The sequence below is a fragment of the Gorilla gorilla genome, chromosome 18 (genome assembly GCF_029281585.2).
Source record: "Gorilla gorilla gorilla isolate KB3781 chromosome 18, NHGRI_mGorGor1-v2.1_pri, whole genome shotgun sequence".
Classification (NCBI taxonomy): Eukaryota; Metazoa; Chordata; class Mammalia; order Primates; family Hominidae; genus Gorilla; species Gorilla gorilla.
Window position 1 is genome coordinate 6,758,880 of NC_073242.2, and position 17,196 is coordinate 6,776,075.

The following is a 17,196-nucleotide window of genomic DNA, read 5'->3' on the forward strand; positions in this document are numbered from 1 at the left end:
GGACTTCCTGTCGTCCCTAATCCCAGTCTCCACCCGACTCCCCCGCCCGCCCCGTGCAGGCTGTGGAGACTCCCTTCCCGGGGGAGGGGGCCCCCGCTGCCGCAGGTGCCCCCTCTGCCTCCACCCCGGTGAGAAGGGGGTGCTGGGGAGGGCATCTGGATCCCGAAACCGGCGCAGATGATCAGCTTGCAGGAGGGGATGGGGTCAAAGGTGGAAGGCTTCAAGCTGGCAGGACAGAAGGGGGCCAGGACCGGGTTTGGGAAGGAGAAGGACATTGTCTGCCAGGACCGAGAGCAGGATGGGCATCCCAGGCCTGGGGCAGGTGGTTGCAGCTGCAGGGGGGCTGCTGAGAGCGGGCAGGTTGATTTCTGAATTCCTGGGGGGGCTGGGAGTCAGGTAGGGACACAGGGTGTATGTCCTGGGGTCGGGGGACCGCAGGTCCTGGATTACCCTGGCCTTGACGGGCGGGGCCCCACCAGCACCTGTTTTGCAGGATCTCTGCAGAACTTTCGGCTCCTGATGACAGGAAATAGCGATTCCAATTTAGCCTCGGCTTTCCCTGAGCCGGTTACACTGAGATGCGAGGCTCTTGCTTCAGCGATGAAGGGGACAATACAAAATAGCATTCTTTCAAAAATAGGACCCAGAAAACATCACAGAGAGTGGGACCATCGGATAGGATCTGGGAGACTTTCTTTCCGATTGGGACCAGGGAGCGCTGGTCCTCGTGGGGATTTTCAGGGCTCTTTGGGGGTGTCCAGGAAGCGAGGGCTGGTTTCTGTCTGCTCTTCTAGGCTGCTGGCCAGAAGCTGGAGGGGGCTTGGCCAAAAAGAGGGAGAAACAACTCAGCTGTTCTTTCTAGCTCTGAAATAGAAAATGTCTGCAGACGGCGGAGGCATCCAGGACACCCAGGACAAGGAGACACCCCTGGAGGTACAGATGGGGCTGGCTGAGGGAGGTGTGCGATAGAAGAGGCTGGTGCGGAGGAGATTTTCAAGGCACAGAGTCTGGACCCCTGGAAGAGTTAGACTCACTGGGGTGGGGAGATCAAAGAGAAGGTGGCATGCTGGGTAGTACCCTCTGTCTGGAATTTACAGCATAACAGTTTTGCTTTGCTGGTGAATTCTCTAGTCAGTGGCCACAGGAGATGGAAGAGGTCTGGGTGAGGGTCCTATCAGTGAGGTTTTCTTTCTGAGCAGCGCTCAGAGCACACAGGAAAACCTGTTCTCCTTCCCTGTGCTTCTCCACCTGGAACCACAGCTTCTCATCTCTGTGGGTCTGAGCTCCCGGTCCTTTCTCCTTCCTGTACCTGCTACCCGTGTGTGTGTGCGTGCATGGTTGAGTGTGTGTGTAATTACTATTTGTGGGGGACCTGGGTCTCCAGGCTTGGAGTTGGAGGAGTATGAGTCAGCGACAGGCCAGGGGCCAGTCCCTGGCCTCTGGGAACCAGATGTGTCATCTGTAAAATGCAGACCACATGGCTGCCATTCCCACCTGTCTCGCAGGGTCACTGGGAGGCTCTAAGGATAATAGGCATGAGACGCCATCATCTATGGTTTTCATGCCATAGAAGCACAAAGAATTGTTAGCATGGTTCAGTTTCCCATCCACTTCCCGTGTGCCTTGAACACCTTGGGCATGTCAGTAGAGCCCCACATGTTGGCATTCTCTGCTGGCACTGGCTTCTGTCTGGTGCGCACGGCGGCGGGGCGGGGGGGAATAATGACCAGCGCCACCCTGTCTTTATCCAGGACTTTCCTGAGCTGGCAGCTCCTTCTCCATCATTATCTGTGTGCACCTCATGACCATTCTGTGCAGGGGCACAGCAGCTGCGTCCTGAAGGCTGCCTGGTTGGGGAGGGGTGTTGCTGGGTCTGGCACCCAGGCACCCTGACTCCTGGCCTGAGGTTCTTTCCCTTCAAGACCCAAACACAGACAGGGCGTGGAGGAAGGAGTGTGAGACCCCAGCAGAAGTCCAGCCAGTTCCTGTGCTGTGGATGAGGCCCCACCAGGGCCCTCCCTGACTTTCCCAAAGCTTTTGAGCTATGTGGTCACGGGGCGTTGTCTCATCCCCAGCCATGGTGTGTTAGTCTCCCGTGGCTGCTGTAACAAGTTTCCACTCTCTGGGGGGCTGAAAACAACCAGAATTGACTCTCTCACAGTCCTGGAGGCCTGCAGTCCAATCTAGGTGTCAGCAGGGTCACACTCCTTTTGAAAGCTCTAGACTAAGAGGACCCTCCCTTGCCTCTTCCAACTCCTTGGGGGCTCCTGGTGTCCTTGGTGTGGGCATCCCTCCAGTCTCTGCTTCCTTCTCTGTGTCTCTGTGTCCTCTCCTATTCTTATAAGGACATAAGTCATTATTAGATTTTAGGCTCACTCTAAATCCACGATGATTTAATCTCAAGATCTTTAACTTACCTGTATAAAGACCCTTTTCCCCAATAAGGTCCCATTCTGAGGTTCAGGGAGGACACGGATTCTTAGAGGACACTATTCAAGCCACTACACTTGGTTTCTTCATACACTAATAGACAGCAGTCTACACTGCTGAGGTCAGTGTGAGGCTGGAGCTGAGAAGGGGTAGCTGCCCTTGGGCACCACGCCCACCGGCACTGCGGAGGCGGCTTGGTGAATATTCCTCCTCTTGCCGCCCGTCCTTGCTGGGGTGAGCTGGATGAAGGCAGCAAGGACAGTCCTTCAAGCTGTGTCTTGCATGTTGGTGTCCGACCCTGCCGGAGCGCCCTGGCATGTAGCCCTGGGTGTCTCTCCCACTCATCTGGGTGCTGAGGGGGCTGTCCTTTCTAGGTTCCAGATCGTGGACTTCCTCATCAGGAAATGCCTTCTAAGCTGGGGGAGGCGGTACCTTCAGGGGACGCTCAGGAGTCGTTGCACATTAAGGTGGAGCCAGAAGAGCCACACTCCGAGGGGGCATCGCAGGACGATGGGGCTCAAGGTGCATGGGGCTGGGAACCCCTAAGTCATGGCTCTAAGGAGAAAGCTCTCTTCCTGCCTGGCGGAGGTAGGAGAGGGACGGGGAAGAGGCGCTTTCCCAGGGAGGCAGCTGTGGGGAGGTGGAGGCTTGGCCCAGGTCCAGGTGGGGCTGAGGGTCTCTATGCCAGCAGGGGACGCTATCCCCCCATGGCCCACAGCCCCCTGGCAGCGTCAGAGCCATCCGACCCTGTCCTTGGGTCGGGCCAGGGGTGGAGTTTGAGGCAGCTGAAGTAGCAGCAGGTCCAGCAGGATGAGCTGGTCACCGTGAGGACCTCTCTCCTCCCACAGCCCTCCCCTCCCCCCGGATCCCCGTGCTTTCCCGAGAGGGGAGGACCAGAGACCGGCAGATGGCTGCAGCGCTCCTCACTGCCTGGTCCCAGGTGAGTGGCCCTTCCCCGGCCCCTGCATGGTACTCAGCCCTTCCTGCATCTGCTGGTTCTGTGTGAAAGCCAGGACCCCGCTGGCCCCACTTGCAGCCAAGCCTGAAGCCTGGGGCTCTTGCTAGTGTTGCTGGAATTGTCCAGGCTCAAGGCCCATGGTCAGGCCTGGGCCAAAGCTGGAGGAGAAGCAGCAGGAATTAGAGACACAGGGCCTCTCGCTGGGAGCCGTTGGGAACCGTCCTCCGAGGTCTCAGCTGAGGATGGGGGCTGCATGGACATCCTAAGTCTTAACTGTGGTCCCTGAAAATACCTCTTGGTCTTTGTTCTTTCTCAGCTCCCCAGAAGGCCTTGGGTGGCTCACCCGCTTCCCCATCAGATGGAAGTGGCAGGCCTCACTCGAGACAGTGGGTTGGGAGTCCGGGGTCTCACCACACATCTCATGCCATGGTGTCCCTCCACCATGTCCATGTCATGTCCTGGAGAGTGGATGTTTCACATTGTTTCAGATGCCAGTGACTTTCGAGGATGTGGCCTTGTACCTCTCCCGGGAGGAGTGGGGACGGCTGGATCACACGCAGCAGAACTTCTACAGGGATGTCCTGCAGAAGAAAAACGGGCTGTCACTGGGTAAGCACTCGCCTGGAGGGGGGACTGGGGTGTTAGGGAGGAGTCCTGCTCTGCCGTCTCCTCTTTCCTCCCTTCCCTCCCTCTCCCTTCCACCCTTCTCCTTGTCCCTTGAGACAGCACTGTTCTATGGAAACTTCTGTAATGATGGAAATGTTCTGTGTGTGCTAGGACGGGAGCCACAAGCCATGTGTGGCTACTGAGCACTTGAAATGTGGGTAGAGCCCTTGAGTTTTTAATTTTACTTGGTTTTGTTTTGTTTTGAGACGGAGTCTCGCTCTGTCACCCAGGCTGGAACGCAGTGGTACAATCTCGGCTCACTGCAAGCTCCGCCTCCCGGGTTCACGCCATTCTCCTGCCTCAGCCTCCCAAGTGGCTGGGACTACAGGCGCCCACCACCACGCCTGGCTAATTTTTTGTATTTTTAGTAGAGATGGGGTTTCACTGTGTTAGCCAGGATGGTCTCGATCTCCTGAACTCGTGATCCACCCGCCTTGGCCTCCCAAAGTGCTGGGATTACAGGCATGAGCCACCACGCCTGGCCAATTGTACTTGGTTTTAATCAGCTCAAATGAGAGTTTAAATAGCTGCATATGGCTAGCGGCTACTGTACTGGACGCTGCCCCAGGAAGTCCGCTTTTCCTGGGTTCATCCGCAGGGCTCACTCCTATAGCTCCATCTTCCTTTCCAAGCCCCAACTTCAGAGGTGTCTGAGCAGCAAGCTTGGCTTCGGGGCCTGAGGGCTGCTTGCCCTGGAGAGAGATGGCATAAACTGAACTCCCCAGGCCCCACAGACCCTGAGGTGTCCCATCTGCTTTGAGGAGCAGGTGCTTGTCTCCGAGGGGCCTTGGTTCCCTTTGTTTCTTGGATGTTAAGTATTTAAGTCCCAGAGCTTTTTTTTTTTTTTCTGAAACACAGCCTTGCTCTGTCACCCAGGCTGGAGTGCAGTGGCACCATCACGACTCATGCAGCCTCGACTTCCTGGGTTCAAGTGATCCTCCTGCCACAGCCTCCTGAGTAGCTGGGGCTACAGGTACCACCATGCCCAGCTATTTTTTTCTTTTTCTTTTCTTTTTTTTGGTAGAAATGGGATCTCGCTATGTTGCCCAGGTTGGTCTTGAGCTCCTGGGCTCAAGCCATCCTCCTGCTTTGGCCTCCCAAAGTGTTGGGATTATAGGTGTGAGCCACTGTACTCAGCCATCCCAGAGCTTTTGACTCCTCAATTCCAGACTTTAGTTTTCATACGGAAAAATCAGTATCCATTTATTCATTTATTCATTCATTCAGTTGACGCTAGCTTTTTTTTTTTTCTGAGACGGAGTCTTGCTCTGTCACCCAGGCTGGAGTGTAGTGGCGTGATCTCAGCTCACTGCAACCTCTGCCTCCTGGGTTCAAGTGATTCTGCTGCTTCAGCCTCCCAAATAGCTGGGGCTACAGGTGCCCACCACCATGCCCGGCTTTTTTTTTTTTTTTTTTTTTTTTTTTGTATTTTTAGTAGAGATGGGGTTTCACCATGTTGGCCAGGATGGTCTCGATCTCCTGACCTCGTGATCCGCCGACCTTGGCCTCCCAAAGTGCTGGAGGCATGAGCCACTGCGCCTGGCCAACACCCAGCTAGCACACTTGCTAGTCCAGGCAGAATCCAGGACTCAGCATTCCAGGTGGTGGCATCACGGTGGTCCCAAGGCCCCGCTGGCTGGCACCAGGGATGCTCACCCCTTAATTAGCTCAGGCTGCTCACCGCTCTTATGGTTCCCCAGTGCCTGGGCCAGCAAGCCCAGGCAAGTCCTGAGGGATCAGAAGGAACTCAGCACCCATTTTCAGCACCACGGCAGGCCTCGCAGACGCCTCAAGCCACCCGGTTGGTCCAACACATTCCTTTCCTCCCACGGGTGGTGGAAGCCAGGGCCCCCTCTGCGCTCTTACTGACTTGACCAAAATTCCTGGGGCCACACCCCCCCAAGACTTGACAAATGGGATGACCTTAGTCGTTGGAGATCCTGGCCCTCCTGTCCCAGGTCCTCCCATTTGGAGGGCCACTACCCTCACCCCTCCAGGTGTGGGTGTAGGAGCGGGATACCCGTCCCATGGGCGTTGATGTAGGGTGTTGCCCACTTCTGTCCCTTAAACTCCGTTGCTCTTTCAGGGAAACACCAGACAGGCCTACTCAGCTCTGGCAGCCCCCAGGCAGGGGGCGGACCCCCGACCCAGGGGGACTTCTTGAAACTGCTTTATTTTACCCCCTGTTTCCAGAGCCTCACCCCCTACTTGGGCCCATCAGTTTTGGGGAGATGCTGTCTGCAGCCGGGCAGCGCCAGAAGGCCTGTGACAGCACAGCATCTCTTTCTGGGCAGGCTTTCCCTTCAGCAGGCCTTTCTGGGCCCCTCAAGCGCACGGCAAGGGTGAGGCCTCAGGCTCCAGCCGGCAGGCAGGAGATGAGAAGGAGTGGAGAGGCGCGTGCACAGGTGAGGGACGGGCGCGCGCCTTTGTCTGCGGGAGTGGGGCGCAGACGCCGGCCTTCTGGCTGTTGTCTGTGGGAGTGGGGCAGGGCCACCAGACCCCCTCCTGGGCGGTTTGCGCCCAGGACGGCCCTTGCGCTTTCTGGTCTCTGAGAATCCAGCCACCACCCTTAGCTCTGCCTTCTCCACCCTCCTGGGGTCCTTAGGGAAGCTCGTCCCTAGCTGGAAACGACTTTCTTTTTCCAGGAGCCGTCGAGGTGGGGCAGAGGGTGCAGACCTCATCCGTGGCAGCCCTTGGGAATGTGAAGCCCTTCAGAACCAGGGCAGGGAGAGTCCAGTGGGGCGTCCCGCAGTGCGCGCAGGAAGCAGCCTGCGGCCGGAGCTCAGGGCCGGCCAAAGACTCCGGGCAGCCGGCTGACCCAGATCGCACCCCGGATGCAGCTCCGCCAGACCCCAGTCCCACGGAGCCCCAGGAGTGCCGCGTCCCGGAGAAGCCCAACGAGGAGGAGAAGGGCGCCCCGGAGAGTGGCGAGGAGGGCCTGGCCCCTGACAGTGAGGTGGGCAGGAAGAGCTACCGGTGCGAGCAGTGCGGCAAGGGCTTCAGCTGGCACTCGCACCTGGTGACGCACCGGCGCACGCACACGGGCGAGAAGCCCTACGCCTGCACTGACTGCGGGAAGCGCTTTGGCCGCAGCTCGCACCTCATCCAGCACCAGATCATCCACACGGGCGAGAAGCCCTACACCTGCCCCGCCTGCCGGAAGAGCTTCAGCCACCACTCCACGCTGATTCAGCACCAGCGCATCCACACCGGAGAGAAGCCCTACGTGTGCGACCGCTGCGCCAAGCGCTTCACCCGCCGCTCGGACTTGGTCACCCACCAGGGCACCCACACGGGCGCCAAGCCGCACAAGTGCCCCATCTGCGCCAAGTGCTTCACGCAGAGCTCGGCGCTAGTCACCCACCAGCGCACCCACACTGGGGTCAAGCCCTACCCGTGCCCCGAGTGCGGCAAGTGCTTCAGCCAGCGTTCCAACCTCATCGCGCACAACCGCACACACACGGGCGAGAAGCCCTACCACTGCCTCGACTGCGGCAAGAGCTTCAGCCACAGCTCGCACCTCACCGCGCACCAGCGCACCCACCGTGGCGTGCGGCCCTACGCCTGCCCGCTGTGCGGCAAGAGCTTCAGCCGGCGCTCCAACCTGCACCGGCACGAGAAGATCCACACCACCGGGCCCAAGGCCCTGGCCATGCTGATGCTGGGGGCGGCGGCAGCGGGGGCTCTGGCCACACCCCCACCCGCTCCCACCTAGGAGGCCAGGAGAGGGGGATCGGGGCGCCCAGGGCCACTGGAACAGCCCCACTGGAGTCAAGGCTCCGAGGGAGGAGAGAGGGGCTCGGGAAGGGAGCTGGGGCGGTGAGGGCATGGGGTGAGGCATGGCAATGGGGGAGGGCGAGGGCGAGAAAGGGCAGGCACTCTGCGAATTAAAGGCCTTGGACTTGAAGCGCCCGCCTACACAGCTTTGTCTCCTGGTGCCCTGGCGCTGATTCCCCGAGCGTGGGGGGAGCTCCTGGGCTAATCCCCTGTCCTCATTGAGGCATCCCCGCATCTCCACTCTTGGCTTGGGTCTCCACCAGGGTTGGGGTCCCTTTTGCCAAAGGCCCATTCCAAAGCGTTGCACACATTGGCAAGCAAAGGCTTCAAGTACAGAGAGGTTTCCAGGGCTGAAACCAGTCAGCCGCTCCTGGACCTGGGGACCCCTTGCCGGCCGTCTGCTGCTGACGCCACTTGTCCCAAGGGCACTGCTTACTGAGCCCGCACTCTCCCTCGGCTCTTCTCTTTGGAAGCCAGGAGCAGGCAGAACTGGTCCGGCAATTCCTGCCTGCCCCATCTCCCACTCAGGCATTGGTGGCTGAGTTTTGTGACTGGCCTTTGCCGTTTGCTCCCACCATGGCCTGCCTGTGGTCCTGCGAGGGCTCCTCACTCACCAGGGGCCACTTTCCTTCTTGGCCCATGCTGCAGCTGCTGTCACCTGCCTCTGCTATGTCTCACCTCCTTGGCCTCCTGGTATATGTCCTATATAATTCGCCCTGCTCGCCCCTGCCTGGCTGAGCTTTGATTTACTCCTGGTCTTTCCGTTGGCGTTTTTTTTTTGTTTTTGTTTTTGCGACAGAGTCTTGCTCTGTCGCCCAGGCTGGAGTGCAGTGGCCCGATCTCCACTCACTGCAGCCTCCACCTCCTGGGTTCAAGTGATTCTGCTGCCTCAGCCTCCTGAGTAGCTGGGACTACAGGCGCACGCCACCATGCCTGGCTAATTTTTGTATTTTTAGTAGAGACAGGGTTTCACCATGTTAGCCAGGATGGTGTTGATCTCCTGACCTTGTGATCCACCCACCTCGGCCTCTCAAAGTGCTGGGATTACACGCCTGAGCCACTGCGCCCGGCCCCCTGTTTTTATTTGTTTTTTGTTTTGTTTTTTGAGGCAGAGTCTTGCTCTGTTGCTCAGGCTGGAGTGCACAGGTACGATCTTGGCTCACTGCAACCTCCGGCTCCTGGATCCCAGCAATTTTCCTGCCTCAGTGTCCCGGGTAGCTGGGACTACAGGTGTGTGCCACATGCCTGGCTAATTTTTTGTATTTTTAGTGGAGACAGGGTTTCACCGTGTTGGCCAGGCTGGTATTGAACTCCTGACCTCAGGTGATCCTCCCACTTCGGCTTCCCAAAGTGCTGGGATTACAGGCGTGAGCCACCGTGCCTGACCTCTTTCCCTGGTTTTAACCTCTGTAGCTCCCAACTCCCATTCTGTGCTTTTTTCCCTGGGTGGGGATGGGCTCATCCTGCCTATCATCCCATATTTGTGGCCCAGCTCCCGAGATAACTTTCAGCTCTGACACCAACTGACCATGAGGATGTCTGCACCAAGAAGGCCCTTGAGACCCCACCTGTCTTTGTGGATTATGGGGCCACCAGGGTGGCCACAGCCCTGGTTGGCTCCCAGATCCTAAGGAAAAGAGTGGCTTGCCGAGGACGGTAGACTGAGAAGAGTAATCATAGCTGCCAGTTGTCAAGCAGCTGCTCTTCCAGGCACAGGGCCAAGCACTGTAGATACAGCTCTCTACAACAATGTAAGTGTGCATTGTTAGCCCAGGTTTTTTTTTTTTTTTTTTTTTTGTCTTTTTAAAAATAGAGACGGGGTCTTGCTATGTTGCCCAGGCTGGTCTGGAACTCCTGGGCTCAAGTGATCCACTCACCTCAGCTTCCCAAGTAGCTGGGACTACTGGTGTACACTACTAGGCCCCATGCAGGGCTATCTAAAAAGAGGAGGACAAGGCCAGGCGCAGCGACTCCCACCTGTAATCTCAGCACTTTGGGAAGCCTAGGTGGGTGGATCACTTGAGGCCAGGAGTTTAAGACCAGCCTGGCCAACATGGTGAAACCCTGTCTCTACTAAAAGTACAAAAGTTAGCTGGGCATGGTGGCAGGCGCCTGTAGTTCCAGCAACTTGGGACGCTGAGGCAGGAGAATTGCTTGAAGCCGGGAGGTGGAGGTCACAGTGAGCTGAGATCTTGCCACTGCACTCCAGCCTGAATGATAGAGCAAGACTCTGTCTCAAAAAAAAAAAAAAAAAAAAAAAAGAGAGAGAGTAGGACAATAGACCTGACCTTCAGGAATGTTAGACTCAGCTAGAGATGTGGGTGGGGTGGGATGTAATCAACTGGACACCAGGGAGCTGCTCACTAGTGGAAGCCCACGCAGGACTTGATGGTATCCAGGAGGTCTCTGGAATCTAGGCTAGGGATGCTGGCAGGATTGGTTGAATTAAATGATTATTTCTAAGGCCAGAAAAAAAGCTGTTTCCTCCCTTCAGTTTGTCTTCATGGTTCCAATCACTCAGCCAGAAATAGGATTGCTCTGCTTGGTTCAGTGTGAGGGGGTGAGGGAGACTCATTTGTAAAGCAGGGTTGCTCTCAAAAGAGCTCATTTTCTAAGTAAGGAGAGAGACAGAGGGGGGAGAGTTTCTAAAATGACCCTGGAAGCCGTCATCACTTGGCAAGAGAGCTGAGCAGAGTACTCACTTGCACAGTGAGTGCTGCTTGCTTTAATTTCAGTTCCTTAGGCTCCGTGGCCAGCGTGCCAGGGACCAGATGTCAGGACCTGAGTGATTCAGAGGTCTGTCGAGGCTCAGTGTGGTGGCTTACACCTGTGATCTGAGCACTTAGGGAGGCTGAGGCAGGAGGATGGCTTGAAGTCAGGAATTTGAGACCAGCTTGGGCAACACAGCAAGACCCTCGTCTCTAAATAGTTAAAAAAATTAGCCAAGCATGGTGGTGCGTGCCTGTAGTACCAGCTACTTGGGAGGCTAGGGTGGGAGGATCGCCTGAGCCTGGGAGGTTGAGGCTGCAGTGAACTGTGATCGCACCACTGCCCTCCAGCCTGGGCAACAGAGCAAGACCCTGTCTCCAAAAAAAAAAAAAGACCGTTGAGTGATCTAGGGAGTCATTTAAAAACTTCACTCTGGCCTCCAGGGAGCCCAGACAGCACACAGTTTCCTGGTGAAACGTTTCCCCTTTCGTGGCAGAGTGCAGGGGCACGGGTTCCAAGGACCCCGTGGAGGGTGCCTGCAGATAGCCATTCCCTAGGGCTGGCCCACTTATCCCTCTAGGGATCCCTCCGGAGGCCCCATTGTGGGATAGATCTGGCAAGAGTATCTTAAGAGTGGAACTTGGCAGTTTGGGAAATATTCGACAAGCACAAATAAGACAGGGAGGAGTAGGGGCTGTGCCAGGGAAGGACCTGGAACGCCAGGCTGAAGGGTGCTCATAGTTTGGTAGGTGATGGGCGTCACTGAGAGGTAGGAGACTGGAGGGAAGAAGCCAGGTAAGGGTCTTGGTGTCTCCCTGGGTAGAGGATGAGGAGGTTCAGCGGTTTCCCTGGCTTCCTCGGGGCTTCTCGGCCACTGGAGAACTCCACTATTTCATCACTGACGCGGTGTCAGGAGCACGGTGAGGGCGGAGGCGGAGAGGCAGGATGTATGCATCCTGGCTTCCCACCTGCTTCCCTGTGGCCCCAGGTCCCTGTTGCAAGCGCTCAGGGATCGGGCTGCCCCTCTGGGCCGGGGGCGTCGGCCTCAGCGCCGTCCTAGCCTAGGACACCGTCTCCCAGTTCCCGGGCCCGGCCGTGTAGTGAAGCCCAGAGCCTGCAGGGTCCCATGGACCCAGCCTCTCGCTCTGCGGCCCCGTCGCCGGCATGACTGAATCCAGGAGGCCACGCCCCCTGCCCTTAGCCAATCAGACATCGGGGCGGGGAGAAATGCGGCTCCAGCAGAACCAGCCAATCACGGCTGAAGTTTGTGCCCGGCCCTTTTCCCCCCACCGCCACGCCCCAAACCGCACGGTTGCCCCGGCAACTGCTCCAGGATCCTGTCTTTGAAGCATTTCGTCTTACCCTTCGCTGGGCGTTCGTTGCCGAACGAAGCGAAGACCACGGGGCTGGACCTTCGCTGCAGACCTCAGTCCTCACAGCCCGCCCCGCCCAGCCACTGACTTCCTGGGTCTATCACCGAGATGCCGAGCCTCCTGCAGTCCTAGAGAGCATACGGCGCAGGGCCAGGGCCACTTCCGGCCCAGAGGACTCCCTGTCAATTTGCTGCAATGGCTCCTGCACCAGGGTTGGGCGGGCTCGCTACACTTGCCGCGGAGCTAGAGCATCTTCCGAGCTCCCGAGCAGTGGCTGACGGTGCTGCCAGCTGTCGTGCGGTACGGCCGGCAGACAGCGGCCAGGAAGGAGACCGTGCCCTCTTCCGGGGGAGCAGAAGAAACGCGCCGGCTGTGCGAGGCGGCTCGCGGCTCTGGAGTGCCTGAGGGGCAGAGGGCGGCAAACGTTAACTGTAGAGGCTTTGCTGCGTTCCTCACACATTCGTTTTTTTGTTTGTTTGTTTTTCGGAGATGGATTCGTGCTCTGTTGCCCAGGCTGGAGTGTAGTGGCGTGATCTCGGCTCACGGCAATCTTCACCTCCCGGTTCAAGCGATTCTTCCGCCTCAGCCTCCCGAGTAGCTGGGATTACAGACGCCTGCCACCATGCCCGGCTAATTTTTGTATTTTTAGTAGAGATGGGGTTTCACTATGTTGGTCAGGCTGGTCTTGAACTCCTAACCTCGTGATCCGCCCGCCTCAGCCTCCCAAAGTGTTGGGATTACAGGCGTGAGCCACCGCGCCCAGCCAATTTTTGTATTTTTAATGGAGTTTCACCATGTTGGCCAGGCCGGTCTCGAACTCCTGACCTCAAGCCCGCCTCGGTCTCCCAAAGTGCCGGGATTGCAGGTGTGAGCCACCACGCCCGGCCTCACTCGTTCATTTTTCAAATACAAAATGAATGCCTGTTAATTTAGCAAAGGTCCTTTGCTAAATGTTGAGTTGTAAGTGAGGAAGATTCCAGACAAGACCCTTGCCCTCATGGGGTTCCAGTGTGGTGGGGGAAACTGACAGACACATACATGGCACACACTTTAACTTCAAGTAGTTACAAATGCCAGAAAGAAATGAACTAGGTAAAACAGGAGAGGACGGTCGGAGCTTCATTGTCAGGGAAGACCCCTCCAAGGAGGGGACATTTAAGCTGAGACTCAAAGGGTGAGAAGCCGTTTTACAAGGATCTGGAGTACGAACCTTTCAAGCAAAGGGAACAGGATAAACATGAGGAGGAGACTGGTGCCCAGGAGCTGAAATGACCCCTGCCCCAAACCTTCCCTGCCCCCACCCCAACCCTCCCATGTGGAGGGGAGGGGAGCGAGGAGACAGGCTGAAGAGCTGAGACTTGTCAGGGGGCAGTGGCTTGAGGCTTCTCCCTGGTGTCCTGTGAAGACAGTCCAGCCTTCCTCATCGCACGCTCCTCTGGCAGCCTGAGATGTGGGGTCAGGCGGGCTTCCTGCCTGGTGTAAAGGCAGCACCCAATGAATGGTCTGCACCTCAGTAACTTAAGACAGCGATTTTTATGTTCTCAACTAACAAAGCCCTAGGCTAGTCATGGAGATGAACACAGATCTCACAGAGCAACCACAGAGCTTTTCAAGGATTCAGGTGATCCTGTCATTAATGCCTTTCTCAGAGACTTAGTGAAGCCAGTGTCTACTGGTAAAAGATAGCTGGGGATGGGGTGGGTACACAGGTCGTGCATGATAAGGCCACTCAACATTTCCATCTCCCTAAGGAAAAGGAGCCTTTGGTTTCCTTCTTTCCTGTCATGCCACTTCAGCCATCTCAACCTTGTTAACTGAAGGCCACCAATGAGTCCAAATTTCAGCCAACCAATGGAGTAAACTGCTAAAAAGCCACCAACAGCCACACATGCTAACATTAAATTTGAAGTCTACTAAATGCACCTATATCATTGAATTTGATCTCTCATTGTGTGTGTGTGTGTGTGTGTGTGTGTGTGTGTGACAGTCTTGTTCTGTCACGCAGGCTGAAGTGCAGTGGCATGATCACAGTTCACTGCAGCCTTGACCTCTCAGGCTCAAGCGACCCTCCCACCTCAGCTTTCTGAGTAGCTGGGACTATAGGTGCTCACCACAATGCCCCGCTAATTTTTGTATTTTACGTTTCAACTATGTTGCCCAAACTGATAACAAACTCCTGGGCTCAAGTGATGATCCTCCGGCCTCTGCCTCCTAAAGTGCTGGGACTACAGGCACGAGCTACTGCACCCGGTCTAATCTCATCTCTTTTTATAGTCTGTCCACTTTGGTATGCTATCCTTAGAATCTACTCTTGCATCTGTCCCCCAGGTTTCTGCTAGTTTATATTAGCAAAGTGAATTATTTTAGTGTATAAGCTATTTCCTCCTGGGTCATAACGTGTATCTTTCCCCTCTCTCTCTGTCTCTTGCACACGCTTGTGCAGCCTCGCTCTCCACACACACATATATAGATTGTGTTGAGATTTGACCCTAGTTGTTATGAGTTTACTGGCAATGCAGCGCAATTGTGGTGGGTTTTCAGGAGAATGGACATCCCCTTTTAGGTCTTCTGCCCCTGGGGAGGTTATCCTAAGGTTTTCAAGCAGAGAAAGGCTATTCTATTCAGATACTGAGGGCAAACTACTTCTACTGGTAAAGGAGGCTCAGAGTGACTTAAGGAATCAAGACTGTCAATTTCATCTGGGTCCAAACATACATCCCCACTTTGAATTTCAGGATCACCTTCTGTTTTTTCGTTTTGTTTTTTTGAGATAGAGTCTCGCTCTGTCGCCCAGTCTGGAAGTGCAGTGGCGCCATCTCGGCCCCCTGCAACCTCACCTCCCAGGTTCAAGCGATTCTCCTGCCTCAGCCTCCCGAGTAACTGGGATTACAGGACTGCACCACTGTGCCTGGCCAGGATCACTTTCTTTACCAATCAGCGCAGTAACCTTCACGTGAGAGATTTGTTGGGCCTGGGAATTTAGCTGTCATTATTATTCAGCGACTCTACAGTTAAGTTTTGTGTTTGATTTTCAGTCACAGTATTGTGGCTATAAGAGCTGCTTCTAAGCTATGACAGAAGTTCTCAGGTTCTCAGACCATGACTTGAACTGAGCTAAGGGACTTGGGCTTGTCATTTTCTCACTGTAAATGCTCAAGTGCACTAAAAATAATGTATCCCACACCATGGTTGTATAATCATCATTATACATCTGTGGACACCATGATGGCTGAGTGTAGCAGCTACTTGTTCCCACCAGGTACATGCTTTCATTGGCACTTCATAATCACCTGCAGGTGGCTGCTTGATTAATTGTGATATCACTGCAAGCCATGGATAACCAGCATCCTGTGATGGTTAATTTTATGTTAAACTATACTGGGCCAAGGCATGCCCAGACAGCTACTTAAACATTATTTCTGGGTGTGTCTGTGAGGGTTTCTCAAGAAGAGATTAACGTTTGAATTGGCTGAGTGAGTAAAGCAGATGGCCCTCACCACGGGTGGGCATCATCCATCCGGTATGGAATTAAACAGAACAGCAAGGCAGAGGAAGGCTGAATTCTCTCTGTGCCTGAGTACTTGAGACCTGGGTACTGGGACATTGATCTCCTGGTCTTGTGCTCCTGATTCTCAGGCCTTGAGTCTTGAATTGGAATCTACACCATTGGCCTTTGGCTCTCAGGCCTTAAAATTACAAAACTGTTAGGAGGCGGAGGCAGGCGGATAGCTTGAGCCCAGGGGAGTTCGAGATCAGCCTAGGCCATATAGGGAGAGGCCATCTCTATATAAAAATATATATATAGAACAAATTAGCTGGGTATGGTGGTGTCCACCTGTAGTCCCAGCTGTTCAGGAGGCTGAGATGGGAAGATTGCTTGAGCTGGAGAAGTCAAGGCTGCAGTGAGCTGTGATTGTGCCACTGCAGTCCAGCCTGGGCAACAGAGGGAGACCCCATCCGAAAAAAAAAATGCTGCACCACTGACCTTGGGTCTCCAGCTTGCAGACAGCAGATTGTGGGGCTTCTTGACTGCCATAATCATGTGAGGCAATACCTTAGTGTGTGTGTGTGTATATATATATATATATATATACACACACATAAAAGCTCTCTCTCTCTACGTATATATATATACACACACATACACAAGTATATATAGATTCTGTTATTCTGTTTCTGGAGAACCCTTACTAATACATATCCTATTTCTCATTATCAAGGAGCTCAGTCTGCACTCAAGCCCAAATACCCAAATCCATCCCCATATCCCTTCTTTGTGCATCTATCTCTTGAGACCACTCCTTGTACTAATTTTGTATCAAGCAAGGTCCAATCAGGAGAAGGGAAGCACACAGTAATTTGAACCGGGAAAATTTAATATATAGAATTAAGCTATAAAGGGCTTAGACCGGCCGCTGTGGCTAACGTCTGTAATCCCAGCACTTTGGGAGGCTGAGACAGGTGGATCACCTGAGGTCGAGAGTTTGAGACCAACCTGACCAACATGGAGAAACCCCGTCACTACTAAAAATACAAAATTAGCTGGGCGTGGTGGCACATGCCTGTAATCCCACCTACTCGGGAGGCTGAGGCAGGAGAATCACTTGAACCCAGGAGGCGGAGGTTGCAGTGAGCCACTGCACTCCAGCCTGGGCAACAGAGAGAGACTCCGTCTCAAAAAAAACAAAAAACAAAAAGGCATCTTCAAGAGGTTGGCTGGTAAGAAGTAAAGAGAACTCTGATTCTCTGGTCACAGCACATAGCAGCAGCCATACCTTCTGGCCTGAGTTCCAGCACTCAAGCAAGAGGTTTCCTGGTCCCTGGGCTTAGATCCAGACCTTGAAGAGGGCATAACGGCAGTTTCACTGAATGGCAGAGAAGTGGCTGTGGTACCACATGGGCAGACCTTGCTGGAAATCCAACCTCAAGGGTAGAAAAAGCTGCTCACAGGGAAGTGTCTCATGAGAAACGCGCTGCTACAGAACTACCTGAAGAGGGTGGTGGAGAAAGCTGCTAGGTGCCGCTGGTTGCGGTTCACTGAAGCGGCGGCACTGGAGACGCTTTGCAGGCTGTGGGCGCCTGCTGTCACAGGAGCTGCCCATGCTGCAGGAGCTGGGTGCTGGCGAAGCCCTGTATGCTGCAGAAGCCAGACTCGGAAGAAGTCACCCGTCATGCCGGAGCCTAGAGAGAACACACCAGAAGCAGGAAGGGAAACTCCAGTCTCCTGCAATGTCTCTCCAGCGCCCTCTACTGACAAAGCTTAAGATCATGCCAGCTGGTAAA

General features: G+C 55.1%; 1 protein-coding gene and 1 long non-coding RNA gene across 13 annotated transcripts in view; one reads left to right on the forward strand and one right to left on the reverse strand.

Moving 5' to 3' along the window:
- Positions 1–7,961, forward strand: ZNF205 (zinc finger protein 205). Of its 7 annotated transcripts, none has more exons than XM_063699455.1 (7): positions 1–322; positions 863–933; positions 2,805–3,018; positions 3,279–3,370; positions 3,877–3,997; positions 6,349–6,459; positions 6,700–7,961. In XM_063699455.1, the coding sequence occupies exons 2-7, from the start codon at positions 877–879 to the stop codon at positions 7,767–7,769; spliced, it is 1,665 nt and encodes a 554-aa protein (XP_063555525.1). In that variant the 5' UTR covers positions 1–322; positions 863–876; the 3' UTR covers positions 7,770–7,961. The 7 variants fall into 7 exon arrangements, with proteins under 7 accessions (XP_063555525.1, XP_063555524.1, XP_030858575.2 ...); XM_063699454.1 differs by having other exon boundaries at positions 1–128; XM_063699457.1 differs by having other exon boundaries at positions 2–322; positions 2,805–2,952.
- Positions 2,493–17,196, reverse strand: part of LOC129527524 (uncharacterized) — a 20,405-nt gene continuing 5,701 nt past the window's right edge. For 3 of the 6 annotated variants that reach the window (XR_010131320.1, XR_010131323.1, XR_008672507.2), the window contains one exon: positions 16,268–17,094. This is a non-coding gene — a long non-coding RNA (uncharacterized lncRNA). Of the gene's footprint in view, positions 3,970–11,902; positions 12,315–13,019; positions 13,387–16,267; positions 17,095–17,196 lie in introns of those variants that run through there. The other 3 variants (XR_008672508.2, XR_010131322.1, XR_010131321.1) reach the window with 3 other exon arrangements.

Bases quoted from the DNA above. Each gene is read 5' to 3' on its own strand.
- ZNF205 (XM_031002715.3), top strand. From the start codon at position 877: ATGTCTGCAGACGGCGGAGGCATCCAGGACACCCAGGACAAGGAGACA. The intron at 3,019-3,278 runs GTAGGAGAGGGA...CTCCTCCCACAG, and splicing joins TCTCTTCCTGCCTGGCGGAG to CCCTCCCCTCCCCCCGGATC. The intron at 3,371-3,876 runs GTGAGTGGCCCT...ACATTGTTTCAG, and splicing joins TCCTCACTGCCTGGTCCCAG to ATGCCAGTGACTTTCGAGGA.